General features: G+C 37.2%; 1 protein-coding gene across 1 annotated transcript in view; it reads right to left on the reverse strand.

The window, feature by feature from the left end:
- Window positions 1-24,896, reverse strand: part of DNAH7 (dynein axonemal heavy chain 7) — a 275,667-nt gene that overhangs the window by 135,759 nt on the left and 115,012 nt on the right. Inside the window, exons 23-30 of the mRNA XM_047773110.1 lie at window positions 23,445-23,554; window positions 18,272-18,440; window positions 16,676-16,778; window positions 16,428-16,555; window positions 10,821-11,033; window positions 7,917-8,015; window positions 4,527-4,775; window positions 935-1,084 (exon numbers count right to left, since the gene is read on the reverse strand). Of these exons, the coding sequence (XP_047629066.1) occupies window positions 935-1,084; window positions 4,527-4,775; window positions 7,917-8,015; window positions 10,821-11,033; window positions 16,428-16,555; window positions 16,676-16,778; window positions 18,272-18,440; window positions 23,445-23,554 (1,221 nt within the window). The remainder of the gene's footprint in view (window positions 1-934; window positions 1,085-4,526; window positions 4,776-7,916; window positions 8,016-10,820; window positions 11,034-16,427; window positions 16,556-16,675; window positions 16,779-18,271; window positions 18,441-23,444; window positions 23,555-24,896) is intronic.

The raw sequence follows: 24,896 nt of genomic DNA on the forward strand, positions 1-24,896 counted from the left end.
GACCTCTGCCTGCCCCACCTGTGCCTCCCAGTTACTTTTATCCAGTAAAGCCTAACATTGGGCAAGATCTCTGCCCCACGATATCCAATCTGTATGTTACCTATCGCTCAAGGCCAGTAAGAGCAGAGCTGAGATTTGATGTTTTCCTGTTATTACACTCCTCTTATGACTGGCTGGTCCTTCAGCGAATAAAGAGCACCCAAATTTATGATGTACGATAGTCAGAATAAAGGAAATATTTATATTTAAAAAAAGATTCAATAAAACAAATGTCTCTAGCCTGGGCCTCTTCTCCTGTAAGACCAGCCTTAGGAAACCATCTCCCATTTGATGGTACCCCCCGGAGAGCCTGTTAACATACAACAGCCAAGTGGACATTGATTGTAAGAGTGGGCAGCCTCCACTCAGCAGGACAAGCCAGGAGCAGGTAAGCTCCTGCTCCTTCCCAGCAGTCAGCGGCTGGCACATCCCTTAGGGTTCCACAGGCAGCCCATTCTCTTTCTCACAACAGCAGAGGGAAGTGCTGCAATTGATAAGACTTCATTTGTAATCTTCTAAGCACAGGAGGCTATCTAACAATTGGTGGGTGTGACAGTGACAGTCAGCCAAGCAGCAGGCAAAGAAAGAATGTTATTGAAGGATCAATAGGATCATTTTGTTCAGACACTGTGTTCCTGGGCCACTTGGCCTCTCTCCAGACCTTTTTTCTCTTGCCCTCCTGCTGTGCACACCGTGGGAAAGGTGCCTGCCTCCGTGGGCTCTGGCATCTTTGTAGGCACTAACACTGCTCTTCACAGAAACACTGCCAGGCTCTCCACTCGTGTTTTAAATAAGTACCTTGAGCTATACATATGAATGTTTATTTGAAACAACTGAAAATATCCAAGCTATCATAGCCTCTCTAAATACGCATGTGCAAAGTGTGAGCACTTACCGATGAAGCAGCAAACACCCTGAAGCTGACAGCGAGGATCCCGTCAGACCATTCATGGGACACTAAATCAAACTGTCCATACAGCTGACCCATGGTGACAGACTTGGGATTTAAAACAGTAATTTGAACCTTGTTTTCTTCCATTAAGCCCTTAACAGAAAAAAAAATTGATAACTTATTTAAAAGAATACTGTCTTTCTTCATGGAAAAGATGGTTGAGTGTGTAGAAAATTCCTAAGAGTCCACAAAGAAACTACCAGAAGTAAGGAGTTCATTTAATAAGAATCTACCTTACAAGGTCATTATATAAAAATCAATTGTCGGAGTTCCCTGTTGGGGTGCAGCAGAAATGAATCCGAGTAATATCTGTGAGGATACAGGTTCGATCCCTGGCCTAGCTCAGTGGGTTAAAGGTCTGGTATTGCCATGAGCTGGTGTAGCTTGCATGGCTGTGGCTCAGATCCAACATTGCTGTGGCTGTGGCATAGGCCGGCAGTTGTAGCTCCAATTCAACCCCTAATCTGGAAACTTCCATATGCCGCAAGTATGGCCCTAAAAAGCAAACAAACAAACAAAAACAAAAAACCAAAAAAGACCCAACAACTGTATTTTCTATGGAATGTCAAGGGACAGCTGAAAAATAAAATAGCAAGCCCCTAGGGCAAGGCTCAGCTATTCTCCCTTCTTGCTATTTACCTATCGTGATGCAGCAGAAACGAATTCGACTAGGAACCATGAGGTTGTGGGTTCAATCCCTGGCCTTGCGCAGTGGGTTAAGGATCCAGTGTTGCTGTGAGCTGTGGTGTAGGTTGCAGACCCGGGCTTGGATCCTGTGTTGATGTGGCTGTGGTGTAGGCTGGCAGCTGAAGCTCTGATTTGGCCCCTAGCCAGGGAACCTCCATATGAGGCGAGTGTGGCCCTAAAAAGAAAAAGAACAATTTAAAGATACTATTTACAATATGATTCTAAAACTCATAAAATAGGAATAAATTAGCAATTGTTGTTCAAGATCTATATATCCAAAATTAGAAATGGGAGTTGGTTTTTGTTTTTGTTTTTTTGGCAAAGGGGCAGATAGTAAATATTACATGCTTTACAAGTTACATCTTCATCTCTTATTTTATTTTTCTTTACGAACCCTAAAAATGTTAACACTATTCTAAGCTCAAGGCATTACAAAAACAGGCTTTGGGCTGCATATGTCCCATGGGCTGTAACTGGCTGACTCTAGCTACAAAGCCATCTCCTAGAGAAAATTAAATGATTTAAATGTAGGGAAATAGGTATCATTCTCATGGTATGGAAAAGTTAATACTGTTCAGTTGATAATTTCAACCAGAACCTTGAAAGCTTACCCTTGGGATATAGGCTTTTTTATATTTTTAATTCATAGACAACTTCGAGTAGCTTCAGGTTTATGAAAATTGAACAAAAAAGTACAGAGATTCACATATATTCTTTCCACCCCCCAATCCCACACATAGGTTCCCCTTACTAAAGCCTTGCCTTGGTGTGGTACATTGTTATGATTGATTCACTGATAAATGGATACATTATTATTAACTAAAGCCTGAGGTTTACATAAATTTACTGTTTGTATTAGACAGTTCTGTGGATTTTGCCAAATACATAACGTCATGTAACCACCATAACAATATATACAGAATAGTTTTAATTGCCCTAAAAATCCCCTGTGCTCTACTTATTCACAATCATTTCTTTTTTTTGTATAATAACATAACTTCGACTCTTGCCCATACTGCTTTCTGCCCACCACCACCAGAGTTTGGGAAAAGAAGTTCCACACTGAAAAAAAGATGTGGGAATAATAATTATATTAGACAGTGAAACAAGCTCAGGTTTTTGCCTTCTCTGTACCCAGGAATAACAATGTATCATCCTTAATTCAGAAGTACTGGAAAACTCTATCATCTTAGCCAGGATCAAGGTGCTGCCATCAAAGTAGGGTTTTTGTCCCAAAAGAAGTGAGGCTAGTGTGAAGCTATAGCTTGGAGGCAGTGGCTATGGAGCCCTTCATCTTTTATGTCACTACAGTGTTACTCTTAGAATTTCCTGGTAATAAATCATTTGGGGGCTTTCATATGTGACCATAATATGTACTTGTACCTTCACCTTCTTTAATCTTTGAGTGGCACCATGTTTGGCTCTTTCAGAGACTTATTTTTCATAGCAAAAAAATTAGTGTTCACAGAACAATAAAACAACAAAACAGGAAAAATGCAAACAAAAACTGAGAAAGGGAAGGCAGGATGGCAGAAAGGTAGGAAGGATGAAGGGAAGGGAAGGGAGGTGAAGAAAGGAAATAGCCTGGAAGGATAAAGACATAAAGGAACAGATGACAGAAATAAGTAGCATATCAGTTTGTATGATAATAAATACAAACAAAGTTAAATTCCCCTTTGAGAAGATAAAGACCATCAAACTGGAGAAAATAAAAGTCAAACTATTTACTCTCCATAAAAAAAGTAAATCACAGAGACAGCCAGAGCCACAATTAAAGACATGAGCAAATATATATACAAGGAGAAAGGAAGGGCAGTGATACTGAAATCAGACACAGGGGATCCAAGGAAAATAACAAAGCAAGTACATAATTTTATATTGGCTGAAGAGGAGGCTCCACAATGAAAGCCTAATGACCACATATCCCACCTGGCTACAAATAGTGAAATAAATGAAGCAAAAACTATTTGAAATACAAGGGGAAGGAGTTCCCGTCGTGGCGCAGTGGTTAACGAATCTGACTAGGAACCGTGAGGTTGTGGGTTCGGTCCCTGCCCTTGCTCAGTGGGTTAACGATCCGGCGTTGCCGTGAGCTGTGGTGTAGGTTGCAGACGCAGCTCGGATCCTGTGTTGCTGTGTCTCTGGCGTAGGCCGGTGGCTACAGCTCCCATTCAACCCCTAGCCTGGGAACCTCCATATGCCTTGGGAGCAGCCCAAGAAATAGCAAGAACAACAACAAAGACAAAAGACAAAAAAAAAAAAAAGAAATACAAGGGGAAGTAGAGAGAAATGCAGTATTAGTTGAATTTAAAGCAGGACTTTGAAACTGCCTCACTCCTTTAGCATATCAAAGTAGACCAGAGATGTATGGGGCAGGGATTTTTAATAATATAATCACCATCACTATATTTACATGCATATGCAATATAAAGGATGTGTGAGCATGCACACGTGTGCACACGCACACACTTCAATTCAATACCACTAGGAGTCAGTAACAGAAATTGGCATTATAAATCTGACCACTCAGAAAAGTAAAAAATTCTCTCCTGAAAGCACAAAACAGAAAACTGTTTTTTTTTTTTTTCAGGTTTTCAGACTTTTTTCTACAATGAACATGTTACCTTTATAATTAAATTTTTTAAAAAAGAAACAAAAGGTTGTGAGGCAAATCTGTCGTACTCTTTATAAATTGAACCTACTTGCTTCGTATTACTTTTCTAGTTTTATTTTCTCTGTACTTTCATAATTCCAAGTTGCTGCATTAAAGTACATTTTTAAATGTCCATATATTCTATCTTGCACAAAGTTGATTATGAAGAAATGAATGCATTGATAATATACTCACCTTTTCACACAGATCATTTAGTGCTCCAGCTAAGACACGATATGCACTGGTTTTTCCTCCAAACGGTTCTCCAACAATCATAAAACCATGACGCACAATCATCATTTCATATATCTGGAGAATCTTCTCAGAAAAGAATCTGGTCATTTGCAAATTCATGGAATCACAGTTGTCTTTGATAGCTACCAGCAAATCATTGTAATCTGGTTTTGGTAATTTCACCCCAGGAAACAAATCTGAAGTAATTCCCTGAAGACAGATGATTTGGGGAGTTACATTATCTATCTATACATTCTCATTCATATTCTCTCTCTTTATCTATATATATAGTAATTACATCATATAGAGTATATGCATATATATACACATATACTTACACACAGAGATACAAAAACATGATACAGTTTTCTTTCCCTCATATTTAATCACTGATGGAAATAGAACCATTAAATAATAGTTCAGTATCTTTAACAGCTTTATAGAGATATGACTGTCATACAATGAACTGTTTATATTTAAAGGTACAATTTGATAAGTGAGACCACCAACTCAAGCAAGATAAACATATCCATCACCGCCCCCCAAAATTTACCTGTGACCTTTTGTAATCCGCCTTCCTCCTCCCCTTGCCATCTCCTACCTCCATCCCCAGATGACCAACAAACAACGATCTGCTTCCTATTACTATTTTTACTTGCATTGTCTAGAATTTAACATGGATAAATTTACACATTATGTGTATGTACTACTTTTTTTTGGTCTGGCTTCTTTCATTCAGCATCAAGATTTGGACATTCACACACGTCACAGAATATATCAACAGTTCACAGTACTGAAGTAGTCCATTGTGTTGAGGTGCCAGTTTATAAATCCATTTTCCTGTTGATGGACATTTTCATTGTTTCCAGTTTTTGGCAACTACAAATAAAGCTGCTATAAACATTTGTATACCAGTCTTTGTATGGACAAAGGCTTTCATTTCTCTTGGGTGAATGCTGAGGAGTGGAATACCTGGATAATATAACATTTAAAAAAAACTGCTTTCCAAAGTGGTTGTATTATTCTACATTCCCCCCCAGAAGTGTATGAGAGTTCCAGTATTTGGTATGGTCAATCTTTTTAATTTTAGCAAACTTGTAATTGTGGAACAGTATCTTATTGTGGCTCCAATTTGCATTTCCCAAAGATTCAAATTTTTGCATGTACTTATGTGCCATATGTACATATTCTTTAGTGAAATGCCTGTTCAGATCTTTTGCCTATTTTTAATTGATTTATTCTCTTAATGGTAAGTTTTGACCATTCTTTAAATATTCTGCACACAAGTCCTTCATCATACATCTAATTTGCAAATTTTTTTTTCTAGTGTCTAACTTGTCTTTCATTCTCTTACCAGTGTCTTCAGATAGCAAACTTTTAAAATTTGATGAGTTTATTTTATCAATTCATTGTTTCATGCATTGTGTTATATTTAAGAAATTTTTGCCTAACAAACTCACAAGGCATTTTTCCTCTTTTCACCTAGAAACGTTGTAATTCTACAATATCTTTAATTAAAAAAATTAGAGAATGAACAGTATCTGATTTCAAGGCTTATTATAAAGACAGTGTCATATTAGTATAAAATAGACAAATATATCAATGGAACAGAATAGGGAGACCAGAACTAGATCCACACACATGTGAACAACTCATTCTTAACAAAAACACAAAAGCACCCCAGTAGAGAAAAGACAGTCTTAAAGTAATTATGCTAGAATATCTGGATTTGCCAAAATAAGGAACTTCAATCCACGTATCATTCTATTTACAAAAATTTGTTCAATGGTATTTTAATCAATCATGTCTAGTAGTCAGTGGTTCTCAACCAAGACCAGTTCCTCTCACTCTCCTGCCAAGTAGGGTGTTGGAAATATGTGGAATTGTCCTTCTGATTGTCATACTGGAAGAGTCTAGGGACACTGGGGGAACGAAGATGCCTAATGTTCTGTAGCATATGGGACAGTCTTGCACGATAGGGAATTGTCCTATTTGAAAATACCAATTATGCTCCATTTGTGAAAATATTGCTCAATAAATGTTTCCTGAGTGAGTACACAATCATGTGACAATACATCCAAGTGAGGTATACTTCCGCTTTATAAGAATACATATAGCTTTTCTCCTGGAAAACCTGTATAGTGTAACTAGTACCAAAGAAACTGAGGGAAATTTTTAAGAAAGTTTAAACCTATTCCTTGCAGATTTGACTTATAAAATACTTTCACAGTCAACTCTAAATACTAGGGAAGAGCTCCTTTCAGAATGATGAAACATGGTTGCTGTGGATAGCTAATGGCACTGGACCACACTCCAGTGTCAGTGTCACTCCTTCCCCCCACGACAGCCTTAGGACTTCAGTCTTTACACCTTGGAAGCTAACTGCCCAGACCTCAAGGCAGCACAAGATAGAGCAACATCTAGCATTTGTCAGGAGCCCACTCTCCATCCCCCCAATTTTTTCTACCTACTAATGAGGAAAAGGAAAAGGAAGCCATCACATGACAACATAGAAACTTTAATCAGCATTTGAAAAATTCTCTACTACCCACCATTTAATCTTAAATTATAATGAGATTATTAAGCCTAGTTTTTAAATTATCCTGCAGAAACAATTTCATCAAAGCCATTGTACTCTTTTTGTTGTTGTTGTTGTTGTTATTGTTTTTGTTGTTGTTGTTGCTATTTCTTGGGCCGCTCCCGCGGCATATGGAGGTTCCCAGGCTAGGGGTTGAATCGGAGCTGTAGCCACCGGCCTACGCCAGAGCCACAGCAACGCGGGATCCGAGCTGCGTCTGCAACCTACACCACAGCTCACGGCAACGCCAGATCGTTAACCCACTGAGCAAGGGCAGGGACCGAACCCGCAACCTCATGGTTCCTAGTTGGATTCGTTAACCACTGTGCCACGACGGGAACTCCGCATTGTACTCTTTTAAAGAAATTTAACTTACTTACTTTTTAATTTCTTCAATCATTAATTTGACAAACATTTACTAAGTACCCCTTCTGTGCAAGTGACTCAGTGGTGTGTTATACCAATTACTTTTCTTCAAGAAGCCTACATTCTAGTGAAATTTGTAAGCAAACATATTTTGTAACTTTTGCATGCTTATTATATTATTCAGTAAAAAAAGAGTACTACTTAAAAATCCCAAGTTGTTAAAAGTTATCTGAAACAACAAAGCTATAAACATACTTCAAATAAAACAAGGAATGTTCTGTGGTTCTCTGTGCCATATCATTGTTTTCTACAGTGGAAGTTTCTCACAGGGAGTTCTGCAAATTCAGACATTTGATAAATACATTATTGTAAGAGTTTTGATACACTGAAATAACAAATGCTCTTACCTCAAAGAGTGGTAAATCATGGGATAAAAATTTGGGCTGATTTACATCAATAATAGATCGAAGTAGCAGAATTTCTTCATTTTCATTTGGATATTTCAGCTGAAAGAAAATATATCACAGTGATATCTGTATCTGCTAAGTACAACCCCTGAATATTCACACACACACACACACACACACACACACACACACACACACACACACACACACACACAAGTACCCAGGCCCAAGAGGCAATTTAAGTCCCTGCAAAAGTATTGTTCTTATTTATTTTCATTTAATTGGACTGTTATTCATTTTAGAAACTAATTATTATACTTGTTGACTTTTCTACTAGTTTGTAATGAAAACCTAAGTTGAACTAACTGCCTTTCCACATATGTTCTGGGTAAAAAGCTATTGCCTATGCATTTGGTATAGTTTGAGAGCTACCATTGCCTCTATATTGGGTAAAAGTGTGCTTGCCCTTTGCATTCAAGAGCAGCAGTGGGTTGGTAACATGAAAATAATCATTAAAAATGGGCAATCATTTTGAAAAGATGCACATAAATTTAAAACATTGATTCATTTGCACATATTTTGGTGCCAATGCCATTTCTCTGAGGGTAGAGTTCTGGACTATTTTTCTTACAAAAACACACATCAGTAATGAATCATCTGCTGGGTCCAATTTTGTTATGTTTTGTTTTAGTTTTGTTTTTTGAAGATGATCTTGCTCTTCAATAACACTTGTGAGACAATCTAGCATCCTTGTAGCACCCTTATGAATTTTTCAGGTCGCTTTTTAGTCTTACTCACTTTTCTTTTTTTTTTTTTTTTTTTTTGTCTTTTCTAGGGCTGCACCCATGGCATATGGAGGCTCCAAGGCTAGGGGTCTAATCAGAGCTGTAGCTGCCTACCTACGCCAGAGCCACAACAACCCCAGATCCGAGCCGCATCTGTGACCTACACAACAGCTCATGGCAACGTCAGATCCTTAACCTACTGAGCAAGGCCAGGGATAGAACCTGCAACCTACTCAGATTCGTTAACCACTGCCAAGACGGGAACTCCTCACTTACTTTTCTTATCCACACCTAATTCAAAGTCAGTTTTTCTAGCCCTTCATCTTTATTGATTCTTTGTTAAACAATGAACTTAGTTTTCATAAAAATAAAACTCTTTTTTTTCATATTTATATACCATCAGTTTCACTGACAGTTAATTAAATGATCTAACAACAGTAACCTGTCTGACTGGCTTCAGAAAGTTTGGGGAAGTTGCCACCTGACTCTGGGTAGGAATGAAACTCCTCTGCTAGGAAGGGGGAGGGCCCAGCAGCTCAGTAACAGCCTGCATGAGTGCATATCCCAGGCAGAGTACAGGGGGCTAGTTAACATGCCAAGTCACTTCAGTAGGTATTTGAGAAAACTTACAATAAATTACAGAACACCAGTATTAAACCCAAAGTTTACTAAAAATCTGGTTGTACTCTGAACTCGTTGCTCATGCCCATGAGATGAGTATCACATAATACACAAAAAATTCTGAACTCAGAAATATTTCTCCCAACTTGCATCCTCTACACAACATCTCACTTCAAAGTTTCTACTACCATCATGCCTTTAATTTTCCAGAACCATCTTCTTTTTCTAATAAATTCCATGCCCCTACTTAACTGGCTTTAACCTTACAAAGTCAGTGATGCCTGGCAGTCAAGTTCAGCTATCTCTGAATTTCCAGAGCTCCCAAAGCCAAAGCTAGTCCTGCTCATATGGACTTTATCTTTGGATCAACCTAACCACACATAAGTGTCAGAAGTCTATTTTGTTATTTCAAGAGGCTATTTATCTTAAAGAAAATGTTTAAATTGTTTCTTGATATAATAAAAACAAACTTCAAAATATTCAAGCCAACACATTCAACAATTCTAAATTATCTTTTTGACAAAGAAGGATAGGATTCATTTGCAGAATTCATTTGCTATATAACTTTAATAGCTCAATTCCATAGTCAGGATGTCAACGATGACATACACTACGACAAAGCATCATCTTTCCCATTATCTGACCACAATGTAATCACGACATGCCAGGTTAATACAAATTGTTGCTCCTAGATGCCTTTGTTTATTACAAAAACAATGACTTGAAGTCATGTTAGGCTAATGTGAAATAGAATATCACCATTATATATCAGAATTCTTGGTAACATTATTACAGAAGATAAAAATGCATGCCATTGTTCTTAATCACATAGGAGATATTTTAAAATCTTTATCTTCTATAGTCATGGATATGAAAATTTTATAAGCTCCAAGGTCACATTTTGCATCGTGCTGTTAATTATAGCCTATCTTGCTAACTTTCATAAAGAACAAATGTACAGTTATATTTCATGCTTCCACAAAATATTTTCAATGAAAAGTTAACTAAGTCTTAAAATATCTGGATTTTTTTGCTGATATAGTTATTATTTATATCATCTTAAAATGCAAACATTATATTGCAAATTTACTGCTGCTCATCTACAGTTGGCTGCAATTGTATAATGATATTAGGTAACAATATCTAGGGACATTTGTATGTATTGATTACACAATTATTTCCTTTAAAGCTATACATGGTCATAGAGATTAAGAGTTTTCAAAGTATTTCTCAGCAGCAAGGACTTTTACTCCTTGGGAGTACATAGTTTCATATAGTTAAAACTGTGGAATGGAACTCAAATTACTAATCGCATGGCCAAGGTTTTACCAATCTTAAAATGATTTTTTTTCACATGTGCAAATAATCAATTATTTTTGTACAATAATTGAACTTTTATTCAGCTGATAAATGCAACCAGTTACTGGAACTCTGTGAAGACATACGGTCCTGAGATTTACAAATAGGAAATGAATAAGAAGCCACTTGAGTTTTCTACCTTTAGATTCCCAGCAGCGGTAAGCACTGACTTCACGGCCCTCATCCCATAGTCATAGTGATGTTGCGATGATAACTGCTCTGAGCACAGGCGGTATGTAGCCACAATCTTGACAGACAGGGGCCGAGCTGTGACAAAGCCACAGGAGTACAGGACTATTTCAGCAATCATGGCATAGTCAGGCACCATCATTGCTACTGTCCGAAAGAGTGCCTGTGGGAGTGGAGAAAAGGTGCATTAAACAATCAAACAAACAAACAAAAAACCATCACGAAGATAACCCTACTCTTTTATTTCATAACATGCTATGGTGTTATAGCTTTTCCACAATGATATTAAACTGTAGTGTCCAGATCATATAGATGAAAACACTTTAAAAGCATTTCTTGTTGATTCATTTGCACATATTTTGGTGCACATATTTTGTTGTTAAATGTATATAGCAGGAGCAAATAACAGAGAAGCTTAAGCAAGTGCTATAAACCACTACATACCTGAGGAAAAAAGAATGTAAGAGAATTACCATACAGACAGCACCTCTTTTATAGGGTACGTTCTCACCAACTTTTTAAAAATGAATCAAATAGAGAATGAATGAATTAACAAATGAGTTAGCTGGTCAATGGCCAGATTAAGGTGATACAGTCTTTCTACAACAGTACAAATTCCTACTGGCTTGGGATCCACATCAAGTCTCTATGTTGCAGGTCTCCCTCTGACACCCCAGGTATTTTGAAAACTCCTATTCACATTCTCTCAGCACTGTTAGCAAAATGATTGTGGAAGACCCTGAAACAGACAAATCAGTGGCCAAGAGAACAAAAAATAGAGTGTGGTACAGAGGTTTCAAGGGGTCACTGCAGATTATTCTCACAGAGAAAAGCAGCCTGGTCAAAATATTATTTAGGCCTAAGCTGCTATGGTGGTAGATGTTCTCATTCAATGGTTCTCAAATGCAGTGAATGAAATACTGACATGATATGGTTTGGGATGTGTCAAATAATTTTTTAGTCATAGCAGTAAGTCTAAAGGCAATTTAAGTGTTTTAAAAAATTAATTTGTATTCTGGCTTAACCAATGGCATACTTTTTGAGTATAAAAAAGAAAACGGGAGGATATAGATCCAGGTAACCTGCCAGGGCTTGAATAAACTCCAGTTCATGTAATCAAAATGAGCTTTACCCTCCATATTTACCTCAGCAGAAATAAATAACTGAGAATAGTTATACTTTTTTTTTTTTGTCTTTTGTCCTTTTAGGGCCACACCGCAGCATATAGAGGTTCTCAGGCTAGAGGTCTAATCGGAGCTGTAGCTGCTTGCCTACACCATAGCCACAGCAATACGGGATCCGAGCTGTGTCTGCGACCTACACCACAGCTCAGGGCAATGCCAGATCCTTAAACCACTAAGCAAGGCCATGGATTGAACCTGCAACCTCATGGTTCCCAGTCGGATTCGTTTCCCCTGCACCACGATGGGCACTCCGAGAATAGATATACTATTGCTCCGCCCTATAGGGTGGACGACATCAGGTGGTACCTAAGGAATGATAGACACTTCCAGGATTATGCTTCCAAAAGACTGCATTTTAGAACAACAATAACAAAACCTCAAACAATAACTTACCTTTTTTTTTTTTTTAGAGATTAGAAATAGATTTTATGTGTTGTGAGCTGTCTATAAATGTTCTAGGTTTAGCTGAGTGAAATGGAAGGCTCAGGATCTACTTCACATATTTCATGTTATATACTCTCCGGATAGCTATGTTATCTTGTTATTGACTTTGTGAATCAGAAGATCTAGAAAATGCCCATTTTACCATGACTTCTAGCATTTAACTATTCTGAAACGATTATTGAATACTGATTCCTTAGAATAGTTTCAATATTAAATATAGCTTCTCTAAGGTGGAGACGTGTTTAAGAATGTGCCCCCACCATGCAGGTTTTATCTAGGTGTACGGGATGTCAAAACAGGATTCTTTCTGCATGACATGATACACATCAGTTACCAAAGTATGCACGAACTGCCCAATACTGTACAAAGGGTATATGCGCCATTCTTGAACCTTCCCATTTACTTGAAGACCACAACTTATTTGAGAGAAGAAGGAAGGAGGGAGGATCTGTGAAAAGACTTCCATTGATGGGAGCTTGTCTTATGCTGTGTCTCCACAAGCCCCTCTCCTCACTCCCGCATTCAGTGAGAGCTTGATGGGTGTCTTCCCTATGGTGGGGGGTGGGGGGAATAGATTGGTGCCTGACTCAGGTGTGAGAAAGCAAAAGTGGCCTGTGGCAGCAGGATCACTTCATTCCCACAGTTTGTTGAGACAAAATGTGCATGAGATGTACATGATAAGGGAAAGAGGGAGTCAAGTTGCAGCCATTTTAAGTCTTGCCCAAAGTGACCTGTGGCAAAGTGAGAGCTCTCCAATAGCAAATCCACGTGGAATCACCCACTGCAGATCCACGCAGAGTGCAGAGAATGACAACTGGAGAAGCAGAATCCATTACTCAAGTCTCAGGCGCTGCAAGTGGGGAGACCTAACAGCAGTCCCTGAAGAACGCATGATGTGTGCAGGATAGAAAGACTCATCTGTAAACCTCTGCCACCTCCACAGACTGTGCACAGAAGGTCTTGTCTGAACTGTATGTAAGTTCAGTGGCTCACTGCTGACTTAATGCATCAGTATGAAATTGTCAAGCAGGAAAAGTGGTTTAGCAGAACACTCAAGAGAGGGTAAACAGCATGTGCAAAGGTATGGGACCTTCAGAGGCTAGTGAGGCTATACAAGGGGAGGGTGGTATAGATGCAATTAGGTTTAATGCCAAGGCTCTTGCAGATCAGGCCAAGAAATATGAACTTTCTTCTGTAGGCAAAAGGAACCTGATAGCTTTTTAAGTCTGGAAATTATATGATTAGCTTTCTTTTGATGACACTGGTAGCATCACAAGGGGGAATTCATTACAAGGAATTTCAGATTCTTGGTGACAAGTGAGCTTTTGCAATAAGACACACAAGAGAAGACTGAAGAGGGGTGGGGGAAAGATGTGGCCATGAGACTGGACAGAAGCAGCAAGAATTATAAGATTTTGTGAAATAGGATCATTGGTTTTGGTAACTGGCTCAATCATTGGATGAAGAAGAGGGAAGCTTTAAGGATGACTCTGACGACTGATGACTCTCTTGGCCTCAGCAGGCTTTTAAAAAACATTTGGGGAACAGTATGGAGGGTCCTCAAAAAACTAAAAACAGATCTACCATAGGATCCAGCAGTCCCACTCCTGGGCATATATCCAGAGAAGACCATAAATCTAAAAGATACATGCACCCCAATGTTCACTGTAGCACTACTCACAATAGCCAAGACATGGAAGCCACCTAAATGTCCACTGACAGATGAATGGATAAAGAAGATGTGGTACATATATACAATGGAATATTACTCAGCCATAAAATAGAATGAAGTAATGCCATGTGAAGCAACATGGATGGACTTATAAATTATCATACTAAGTGAAGTAAGCCAGTCAGAGAGAAACAAATATCATATGATATTGCTTAAATGTGGAATATAAAAAAAATTCAAATGAACTTATACACAAAACAGAAATAGACCCAGAGACATAGGAAAAAATTTATGGTTACCAAAGGTGAAAGGTGAAGAGGGATAAATTAGGAGTTTGGGATTAACATATAAACACTACTATATATGACATACATAACCAACAACAACATACCATGTAGCACATGGAACTATACACAATATTTTGAAATTACCTATAAGGGGAAAGAATCTGAAAAAAGACATGTGTACGTATAATGGAATAATTTTGCTGTATACTTGAAACTAACACAACTTTGTAAATCAGCTACACTTCAATTATATATATATATATACATCTTTCTTTTCAGACTAAGACATTTTTTCAGAATTATTAGGTATTTCCATACATACTTAAAAACAGCTCTAACCAAGAAGGTTGCATAACAGAAACAACAAAAACAACAAAAAGCTGTAAGAATTTGAGAGCAGCTTTTTGGCCTAAGACAGAACGAAAATATTCCAAGAACCACAAGGTGAATATTTTGATACTGTTTCAACATGCACAATAAAACAAAACAAAACAAAAACCAGAAGAGTCCTCAAGGGCATTAACAGACTCAACCAATAATGGTCGCAGCTTTTTGTGATTAGCTACCCACAGAATTTTCCTTTACAAATATTTATGTATTCAGATCCTACTGAATAAAAGGAAAACATGAGTGAACAAAAGAACTGCTCTAAAAAGAGCCTTCCAAATGTAAACTGCAATAAAAGGTTGCAAAATGTTTCTTAGATGAAGGAGGACTTACCAGCTTCTGTTTTTACATCACACCTTCCTTCATTAAGGCAAGGTACTAAAACATCACATCTAACATATAAAAGCTCATGGACTGGAGAAAACTCAAAAATACTTGGCAGCAGTCACTCCAATCAAAAGTATTTTCTTGGAAAAGAAAAGTTCCTCAACTAGTCTGAGAAGCAAGAACAAGTGAATTGTAAACAAGTGAATAGTGGAAGGAATGTAGGACTTAAGAGTCAGGAGACTTGGTTTTGGATCTGCAATTACCACTGCATTATTCTTCAACCTTGTTCTCCATGTGCTAGCCATAAACATCCAATTCACCGGATAAAGGATGAAAAATGTCTAACCAAAAGATATGGGGAAAATGTCATACTTCACTAATAATCAAAGAAGTTTTTTTTAATGAAGATTTTTTTAAAATTTTTAATTTTATTGGAGTATAGGTGACTTACAATGTTGTATTAGTTTCAGTTGCACAAAGTGAATAATTCTCCCATAAAAGTTATTACAAACCATTGAGTAAATTTCCCTGTGCTGTACAGTAGGTTCTCGTTAATCATCTATAAAATAAAGATTATAGTCTATTCAATTAGCAAACTCTATTGTTCTTCTTGCAAAAAGAAAAAAAATAGTGCTGGGTATTAAGGGGAATTGAGAATTGATAGGGGCTGTAAATTATTTTAATCTCTGTTAGAAGGCAATTTAGCAACATAGCTCTTGGTCTTCTGACTGTACCTAAGGTAATGTCTAAAAATAGAGAAGGGCCTTAAGTAAAAACTGTCCATTGCAATATTGTTTATAATGAAGGAAATCTAAATGCAACCTAAATGTAAAATAAGTAAGCACAGTTCAGTAAACTTATTTACAGTATGAATTATATTTATAAAAATAGGAAAATGCTCATATCATAGTATTAACTTGGAAAAAAATACCCAGTATTTACAATTGTCTGATTTCAGCCTTTTAAAATTGGGGGGATATAATATAATAAGCCATAGAATAGGTGCTTTTTCCAGTATTTCCTGTGTTTTCTAATTTTTTATAATTACCACTGGGTTAAAAATATTTTAAATTGCATATTTATTTTCTAAAGGTACTCAAAGCTTTAGAAATTATTTTCTAAAACAGTTTTCTAAAATACAACATCTAAATGCAAATATTTTACATAAAGTTCAAGAACAGCATGTTCTTTCTTTTTACATATTATTTTTTTTAATTATAGAAAGGAAATAGAGGATATAACTGGCTTTTCTGTACCTTCAGATTATCTGGCAGTTCTGATCGCCCTGCATATCCAGGGTTCATTGTTATAAAGACAGCACATGTGGGGTCAAGTTTTAGTTCAGTTCCTTCAAACATCAGTATATCAGCACCTGCATTAATACCTGTGGGTAATCAAGAATGAAATGACTTAGCAATTCCACATATAAATGTGACTAGTGCCATTCATTACCTCCTGTATTTCTACTGTTTTCACACAATGCAAAGACAAATTCATCTATTACCTCTTTGGATAGTAAGAATTTGTTGAGCAACCACAGACAGTACTTCCAAATCAATTCTGTTAAATTCATCAAAGCAAGCCCAGGCTCCACAAGATAACAGTCCCTGGAAGAAAAGAGTAATGAAATTTTTCAATTTTATCTGATTGAATATTGCTTTGAAATGTTGCATTTTCACCTGATCTTTTCAAGGATTTAATAATATCCTATCAAAGAAATTGCTTATTCACCTTTATCTTTAAAGATGGCTTATTCTTTTATTACCAAGCCATTATTCTACATGAACAAAGAGTTTGATCAATTGGAAATTTTTCCAATTGACTTTTTTTTACTTTCTGTATATCTATTGGCATTTAGATGCATATCTATAATTTTCAAGCCTTTCTTACTTTTTATTTAAGTGCTTTATTTATATGCTTTTTCCATATGGACCTCATAAAATGGATTGTAACAATCCTTTAAATAAGATGATTTCTGTTGCTTGAACACGTTAATGACCCACTGACACAGTCTGAGGCCCAAACTCACAGATACCTAATAAATATGTGCCATTTGGTCATAAGGAAAAACCGCAAAATCAAGTTGAAATTTGGCCTTATTGAATGTACATTCTATAGATTGTATACGTATGTGTGTTTCACTGAGTACCTAGTATATGTCAGGCTTGTTGCATGGCACTTTGTATATGTTTTTTATGCAAGGAAACTAAGGCTATATCACATAAAATGTTAAGTAATTAGTACATCTAATAGTGGCTGACCTGGGATTTGTGTACAGTTAAAATCTACTGAAACACAATGGATCAAACATGAACTTCATGCACATCAAAGAATAGTATATTTCATTATTTAGAGTATATTTTCATGATGAGTTAGAACTCTAAAAATGACATAAAAGGATTAGAAATCACAGAGAACAGAAGGATTTCAAGTTCATCATCAAGATTAACTAGAGTGTGGCTATAAGAGTAAATTATTGAACTACAACTTGTTAATAATAAGATCTACAGGTTAAAGAAGGCTTGAGATACCACAATCTTTACATGATGCAGAGGTTCCCAAACTTTTAGCATCCTGTGTATTAAAGGGAAACCACTCATTCATTTCTATCTGTGAAACTGACCTGGTATAGCAAGAACTGGAGAGGGAGGTAGAGCTGCTTCTCGAATAAGCTTTTGATATCACCCTACTTCTCTTGGGCATTATTGAGGTAATAGTTTAATTTTAAAACAATAATTTTTTTACTTGCATCAAATTATGTTTATCATAAAGGACCTCCCTCTCAGAGAAGTTATCCTATTGGAATTCCCCTCATGGTGCAGCAGAAACAAATCTGACTAGGAACCCCGAGGTTGCGGGTTCGATCCCTGGCCTCACTCAGTGGGTTAAGGATCTGGCATTGCCATGACCTGTGGTGTAGGTCACAGATGAGGCCTGGATCTGGCATTGCTGTGGCCCTGCCGTAGGCTGGCAGCTGTAGCTCTGATTAGACTCCTAGCCTGGGAACCTCCATATGCTGTGGGTGAGCCCTAAAAGGACAAAGACAAATAAATAAATAAATAAAAAGTTATCATACTGTAAATGAGAAGCCAATTCAAACCTTAAAGAATTTTCCTAAAGCCAGATAATCCAACCCATCAGAGCAGTTGAAAACAACACATTGTTTGGCTACAGCTTTGGCTAAATCTTTGGTAGTTTCAGTCTTTCCAGTGCCAGCTGGCCCCTCAGGTGCTCCTCCAAGGTGCAGATGAAGGGCTCCAAATAAGGTTCTGAAATAAACAATCTTTGTTGAATAATGTGATTTTTATATACATTCTGAAAAGAGGAAAAAATTAAACGTTAGCTAAATTTTTCCACTTCCTCTTCAATAATTCCTTCCTTCCTACTAACCTCTGAATTCTTTGTGCATTACTTTGTCATTATATTTTCCTTCTGGATATCTGTATATATGACAAAATTAGAACAAATTCACTTTTCAGTGCTGAGTTCTGGTCAATATGTAGAATTCAGCCAATCCTGAACCACCCAATCCCCCTACTGCAAGCATATGGAAATGCTACATAAAAGGAAAATAGTAAGTTTTGAAATATGTAGCCATTTTTGAAAGAATGAAAAGGAAATCATCAGTGAAGAAGGGTTGCACAGGTGGAAAAGTAATTCAGTGCTAAAGTAGTAGAGGTTCACACTGCTTTGAAATCTGCATATAAACACATGTATTTACACCCACATAGAAATGAAAAATAAATGTTCAGAACTGAGCAAGGTGAGGAGCTGGAATAGATTCACTATTTAAAGTCTTCAAAGGCTGCCTCGTCTATAAATGGAAACTAAAATTACCCCCACCAACCTATTCAAGAGACACAGTCCGCTATGGAAGAAACAGGAAGCTTACCCTTCATGGGTGTCCAAAGGGAAGCCTACATCATTCATGGAGGGTGGGATCAAATTTTCATTGCCAATGGGCACATGAACACAAACTGAGAAACTGACATTAAAATTTTGTTCTGGGCCAGAGAAAATCCTAGAGCCTTTCACAGAGGTGAATATAAAACTGCTTCATGTTTACACCTCCACAGCCAAGAAAATGAAAGACTACATGGGGAAACAACCCCTCCTAAAATGAGCTCTCAGCTAAAACTGGACAGATTAAAGCTAAGAGTTAGACTTGCAGTGACAAAGGCAGTTGGACAATGTCTGGGAGGGTTATTGCATACAGGGCACTTTGCCTTTCTTTGGTATCCTCATGGTTGTTTAATAATATTTTAAATAAAAAGCAACAGACATCAGAAAATTGTGGGAAAAGAAGCCAGTTTCATAAAAGAGACAACCTGAAATCTAGCAATGAAAATCATTAAACTTTTGAAAATTCAGTGAATGGAATAAAAATCAGAGTAAACATAAAAATATAGAAATATGCACTAGAAGATAAATATGAGGAAGTCACACAGGGAAAAAAAATCAATAATAAGAGAAGTTAAGAGACATAGAAGAAAGAAGGAAGAGAATGGAGAAAAGCCAAAATTTTAAAAAACAATGGCTACAGATGGCCTATAGGTACATGAAAAAATGCTCAACATCACTGATTAGAGAAATGGAAATTAAAACTACTACGAGGTACCATCTCACATCAGTCAGAATGGCCCCCATTAATAGGTCCACATATAACAAATTCTGCAGAGGGTGTGGAGAAAAGGGAACTCTCCTACACTGTTGGTGGGACTGTAAATTGGTATAACCACCGTGGAAAACAGTATGGAGGTTCCTCAGAAAACTAAATATAGAATTAACATATGACCCAGCAACCCCACTCTTGGGCATATGTCCAAAAAAACTTTCCTTGAAAAGACATGCACCCTTCATGTTCACTGCAGCACTATTCACAATAGCCAAGACATGGAAACAACCCAAATGTCCATTGACAGATGAATGGATTGAGAAGATGTGGTATATATATCCACAATGGAATACTACTCAGCCATAAAACAGAACAAAATAATGCCATTTGCAGGAACATGATGGAACTAGAGACTCTCATACTGAGTGAAGAAAGAAAGAGGAAAAACAAATGCCATATGATATCACTTATATCTGGAATCTAATATATGGCACAAATGAACTTTTCCACAGAAAAGAAACTCATGAATTTGGACCACAGACTTGTGCTTGCCAAGGGGGAGGGGGAAGGGAAGGGAGTGGGATAGATGACAAATCTGGGGTCAATAGAAGCAAACTATTATATCTGGAATGCATAAGCAATGAGATCCTGCTATATTTCACAGGGAACTATATCCAGTCACTTGTGATGGCGCATGATGGAGGATAATGTGATAAATACATTCCTGTGGTGGGTGGTGTGTGTGTGTGTGTGTGTGTGTGTGTGTGTGTGTGTGTGAGAGACTGGGTCACTTTGCTGTTCCATAGAAAATTGAGAGATTGCTGTAAACCAACTATAATGGGAAAAATAAAAATTATTTTAAAAATGGCTGAGAATTTGCTAAAACTGAAGAAAGATATTAATTGAAAAAGTTTCAAGAAGGATAAACAAAAACTCATCCACTTCTAATAATATCCAGTGAACATCGACAATAAAAAGAAAGTCTTAAAAAATATAATCGAGAAAATTACTTATAAAGGAATAAAAATTAGAAAAATAGACAACATAGCAGAAGCAATGAATGCCAGGAGATAATATATTTGGTGAGCTAAGGGAAAATTACAGTTCATCTAGTTTTATACCTATGTTAACCTATCATTTAATAATCAAGTAAATATCAAAAAGAAAGGAAGAAAAGAAAAAAAGGCATTTTTAGACAAATACTGATAGAGCTCACTACTTGCAGAGCTTCACCTGAACAATCACTAAAGGCTACTGCCTAGTAAAGAGGAAAATTAATCCAGTAATAAGACAAAGGAAGAAGCAATGCTGAGTAAAGACAATGATAAAATTTTTGGTAAACCTTCAAAAATATTGGTTGTAAACAATATGTAACAGTATATAAATAAGGAGCATTCTGTATTAGAATTTTGACTATGATCCCAAGCTGAGTGCAATGTATGCCAGATCATCTTTTAGAAAGTGAAACTGGTCACTTAGAGTCAGGGCATAGAGAAATCAGCTAGGAAGACTGTAAATGAGAGGCCAGGGAGGAGGATTTCTTTGGGAAGAGCTGCTGTCGGTGGGTGGTATATTTCTTCTCCCCAGTGGAGGAAGAGAGCGCAGCAGTTGTCCCTCTGCCAAGCTAACTGAGGGGCTTTAGAAAATGTCTCAGAAAACTTGGCACACTGGTCTCTGGAGTTTGTGGAATACAGGAACTCGTAGCTGCTTTACAACTTAAAATATTTAAAGTCAAGAGAATGCCTGCAGCTTCTCCTGGTGGCAGAGTAGGAAAAAAACAGGCACAATAAGAGAGACATACTCTTACTGAAGGTGAAACAAATGTGTGGGTATCATCTGGCCTGACCTAGATCCCACTGAAAGGGAGCTGGAGTTGAGTCATGCTGAATGGGACCCTGTGCAAAAGGCTGGTCTAGAATCAGAGAAGACCCCAGGAAGAGGATCTGTGTGTGGTGGACCTCAGACAGAAGCCGAAGCAAAAGTCACCAGCAGCCGGCCAGAGGAGGCATTTTCCGCAGGTGGGAGGATCCAGTGATAAGAAGCTTCCAAAGAAGCACATAAACATTCCCTGGGAGATCTTGGGCATCCAGACTTGTGGGATCACTGGGGGCAGTGAACAGCCAAGATGCTTGTCACCCACAAACCTACCTCTCCTACGATAATAGGACTACCTATTGTCATTTTAATTATTATGTTCCCTAGTTTACTATTTTTAACATCCAAAGGACTAATTAATAACCATATAATCTCCATTCAACAATGACTAATCCAACTAACATCTAAACAAATAATAGCCATTCACAATCGAAAAGGTCAGACCTGAGCCCTCCTCCTCCATCAACACCCAACACTGGAGGAGACAAAAGATAAGCTATTGAGGAATGGATTTAAAGGACAGAGATAACAATGGCAAAAGATTGACCACATTTACTTTCCCAAATACAGGCCAAAAGCTTAAGTTAGGTTAAAGCTGGAGGGTGGTGAAGGAGGGCTATTTTAAATTGGATGAAAGACACCAACTTTGATTTTAGATCTAAGTGGACTTTAAATATCTGGTAAGAATAATGATATCCATTTATACCTTAAAGTAACCAGGAATCTACCTTAGATTTCACCCAGAAATAGGGAAAAATATTTGATAGAGCAAGTTTAAAAGAATGATGAGAGTTCCTGTTGTGGCTCAGTGGTTAACGAATCTGACAAGGAACCATGAGGTTGTGGGTTCTATCCCTAGCCTTGCTCAGTGGGTTGGGGTTCCGGCGTTGCCGTGAGCTGTGGTGTAGGTTGCAGATGCGGCTCAGATCCTGTGTTGCTGTGGCTCTGGCGTAGGCTGGCAGCTGCAGCTCTGATTCAACCCCTAGCCTGGGAATCTCCATATGCCATGGGAGCGGCCCAAGAAATGGCAAAAAGACAAAAAAAAAAAAAGAATGATGATAAGAAAGACTAAAATTGCTTTCTGCTTGCATCCTAAGATTGGTTTAGTTAATAAACTAGTTACAATGGGAAGAAAATGAAAAAAAGTTTAATTTAGTATTTGACAATAATTTGGAATATAGGAGATGGAAAATTAAGTTTGAAATAATTAAAGCCCTTTTATTATTCCAAAAAATAACCAAACCCAATGTACATGAGATATCTAATGGAGATATCCAGCAGGCATGTGTGTGGTGAAATCTTATGGGAGAGACTTAGGCTGGAGGTATAGGTTTGGGGATCTTTGGGATGTAGGCTGTTAAAGCCTGAGAGAGGATAAGAATATTCAGGAAACCATGAAGCATGAGACAAAACACTACATGAAAAAAAAATCCTAGAAAATCCACGTTTTAGGGGAAGAAACAGGATGTCTCAAATGATCCAACAGGAAGAGTCAGAAAGGTTCAAAGAGGACGGAGAAATGAACAATGTAAAACAAGTAAACAAACAAACAAAACCCCCCAAATCAGCAATGCCTAATAATACTTAAGCTATAGAGCTGAGAGGAAGAAGCCAGTAGACAAAAAGGAATTGAAGATCAAGTTGAGAAAAGAATTAAGGGTCTAGAAAAAGATAACAGAAGATCCATTTACCAGATGGAAGATAATTGGGTACTTAAAAAAAAATAGCAATCTAGGAATGGGTGAAAGTTATTTCCAATAGATCCTTAAGTTATTGAGTTTACCTGTAACATCTGTCAGTGAGTGGTGTAATAACCAGCCTAGGGGAATTACCCAAATATTCATATCCATATCGTAAACCAGCATTGATCATCTTTGTTTCCAAATGATTTTCCTAGTATAAATCAGATAAAACGGAGTTAGCTTAAATAATAAAAATGCAAATTATACAAAATCTCAATCTCCTTAATAACCATTAGCCATGTTCTAAACAACATCTTTAAAATTCACTTTTCAGAAATCATTTAATTTGATAGAAGAATTCAATATCTACTTTCTTTTGATAATAATTAAAGTCTCTGGCTTCAATTTTTCCCAGAAACCATCTTTGGAAAACGTATTTGTTCTTTATCTGTCTCATATTTTGTTTTTTTAACTTGCTAACATTATTTTATTAATGTGTAATTGACATACATTATGTTAGTTTCAGGGATATAACATAATGATCCCACATTTGTATTTATTGCAAAATGATCACAATAGGTCAACATCCACCACCATACATACAGAATTTTTCTCTTAGATGAGAATTTTTAAGATCTACTCTTAGTAACTTTCAAATACGCAATACAGTATTATTAACCATCATCACCATGCTGCATATTACATCTTTATGAATGATTTTTTATAACAGAATTTTGTACTTTTTGACTCCTTTCACCTGTTTCTCTCACTCCACCACCCTCACCCCTACCCCTAGCCTCTGGCAACCCTGAATCTCTTCTTTGTATCTATAAGCTTTTTTTTGTTGTTGTAGTGTTTTTTGGTTTTGTTCTGTTTTTTATTTATTTATATTTTATTTATTTTCTATTCATGGCCACGCCTGCAGCATATGGAGGTTTCTGGGCCAGGGGTCGAATCAGAGCCACAGTTTGGGCCTATGCCATAGCCACAGCAACACCAAACCTGAGCTGCATCTGCCACCTACACCACAGCTTACAGCAATGCCAGATCCTTAACCCACTGAGTGAGGACAAGGACAGAACCTGCAACCTCACAGAGAAAACATCAGGTCCTTAACTCACTGAGCCATAATGGGAACACCTGTTTTGTTTTTCACATTCCACACATAAATGAGATCACATGATATTTGTCTTTCTGACTTATTTCACTTAGCATAACATCCTCAAGGTTCATCCATGTTGCAAATGTCAAGATTTCATTTTTTATGGATAAGTAATATATGTAATACACCACATCTTTATCTATCCATTCATCAAAGGATACTTAGTTTGTTTCTACATATTGACTATTGTAAAAAGTAATGCGATAAACATGAGGGTACATATATATTTTTGAGTTAGTGTTTTTGTTTTCTTCAGATAAGTACCCAGAAGAGGAACTGCTGGGTCATATAATGTTCTATCTTCTAATTTTTTTTTTTTTGAGGCTCCTCTATGCCATTTTCCATAGTGGCTGCACCAATTTACATTCCTATCAAAAGTGCAGAAGGGTTC

Source organism: Phacochoerus africanus, chromosome 3 (assembly GCF_016906955.1).
Source record: "Phacochoerus africanus isolate WHEZ1 chromosome 3, ROS_Pafr_v1, whole genome shotgun sequence".
NCBI classification, from domain to species: domain Eukaryota; kingdom Metazoa; phylum Chordata; class Mammalia; order Artiodactyla; family Suidae; genus Phacochoerus; species Phacochoerus africanus.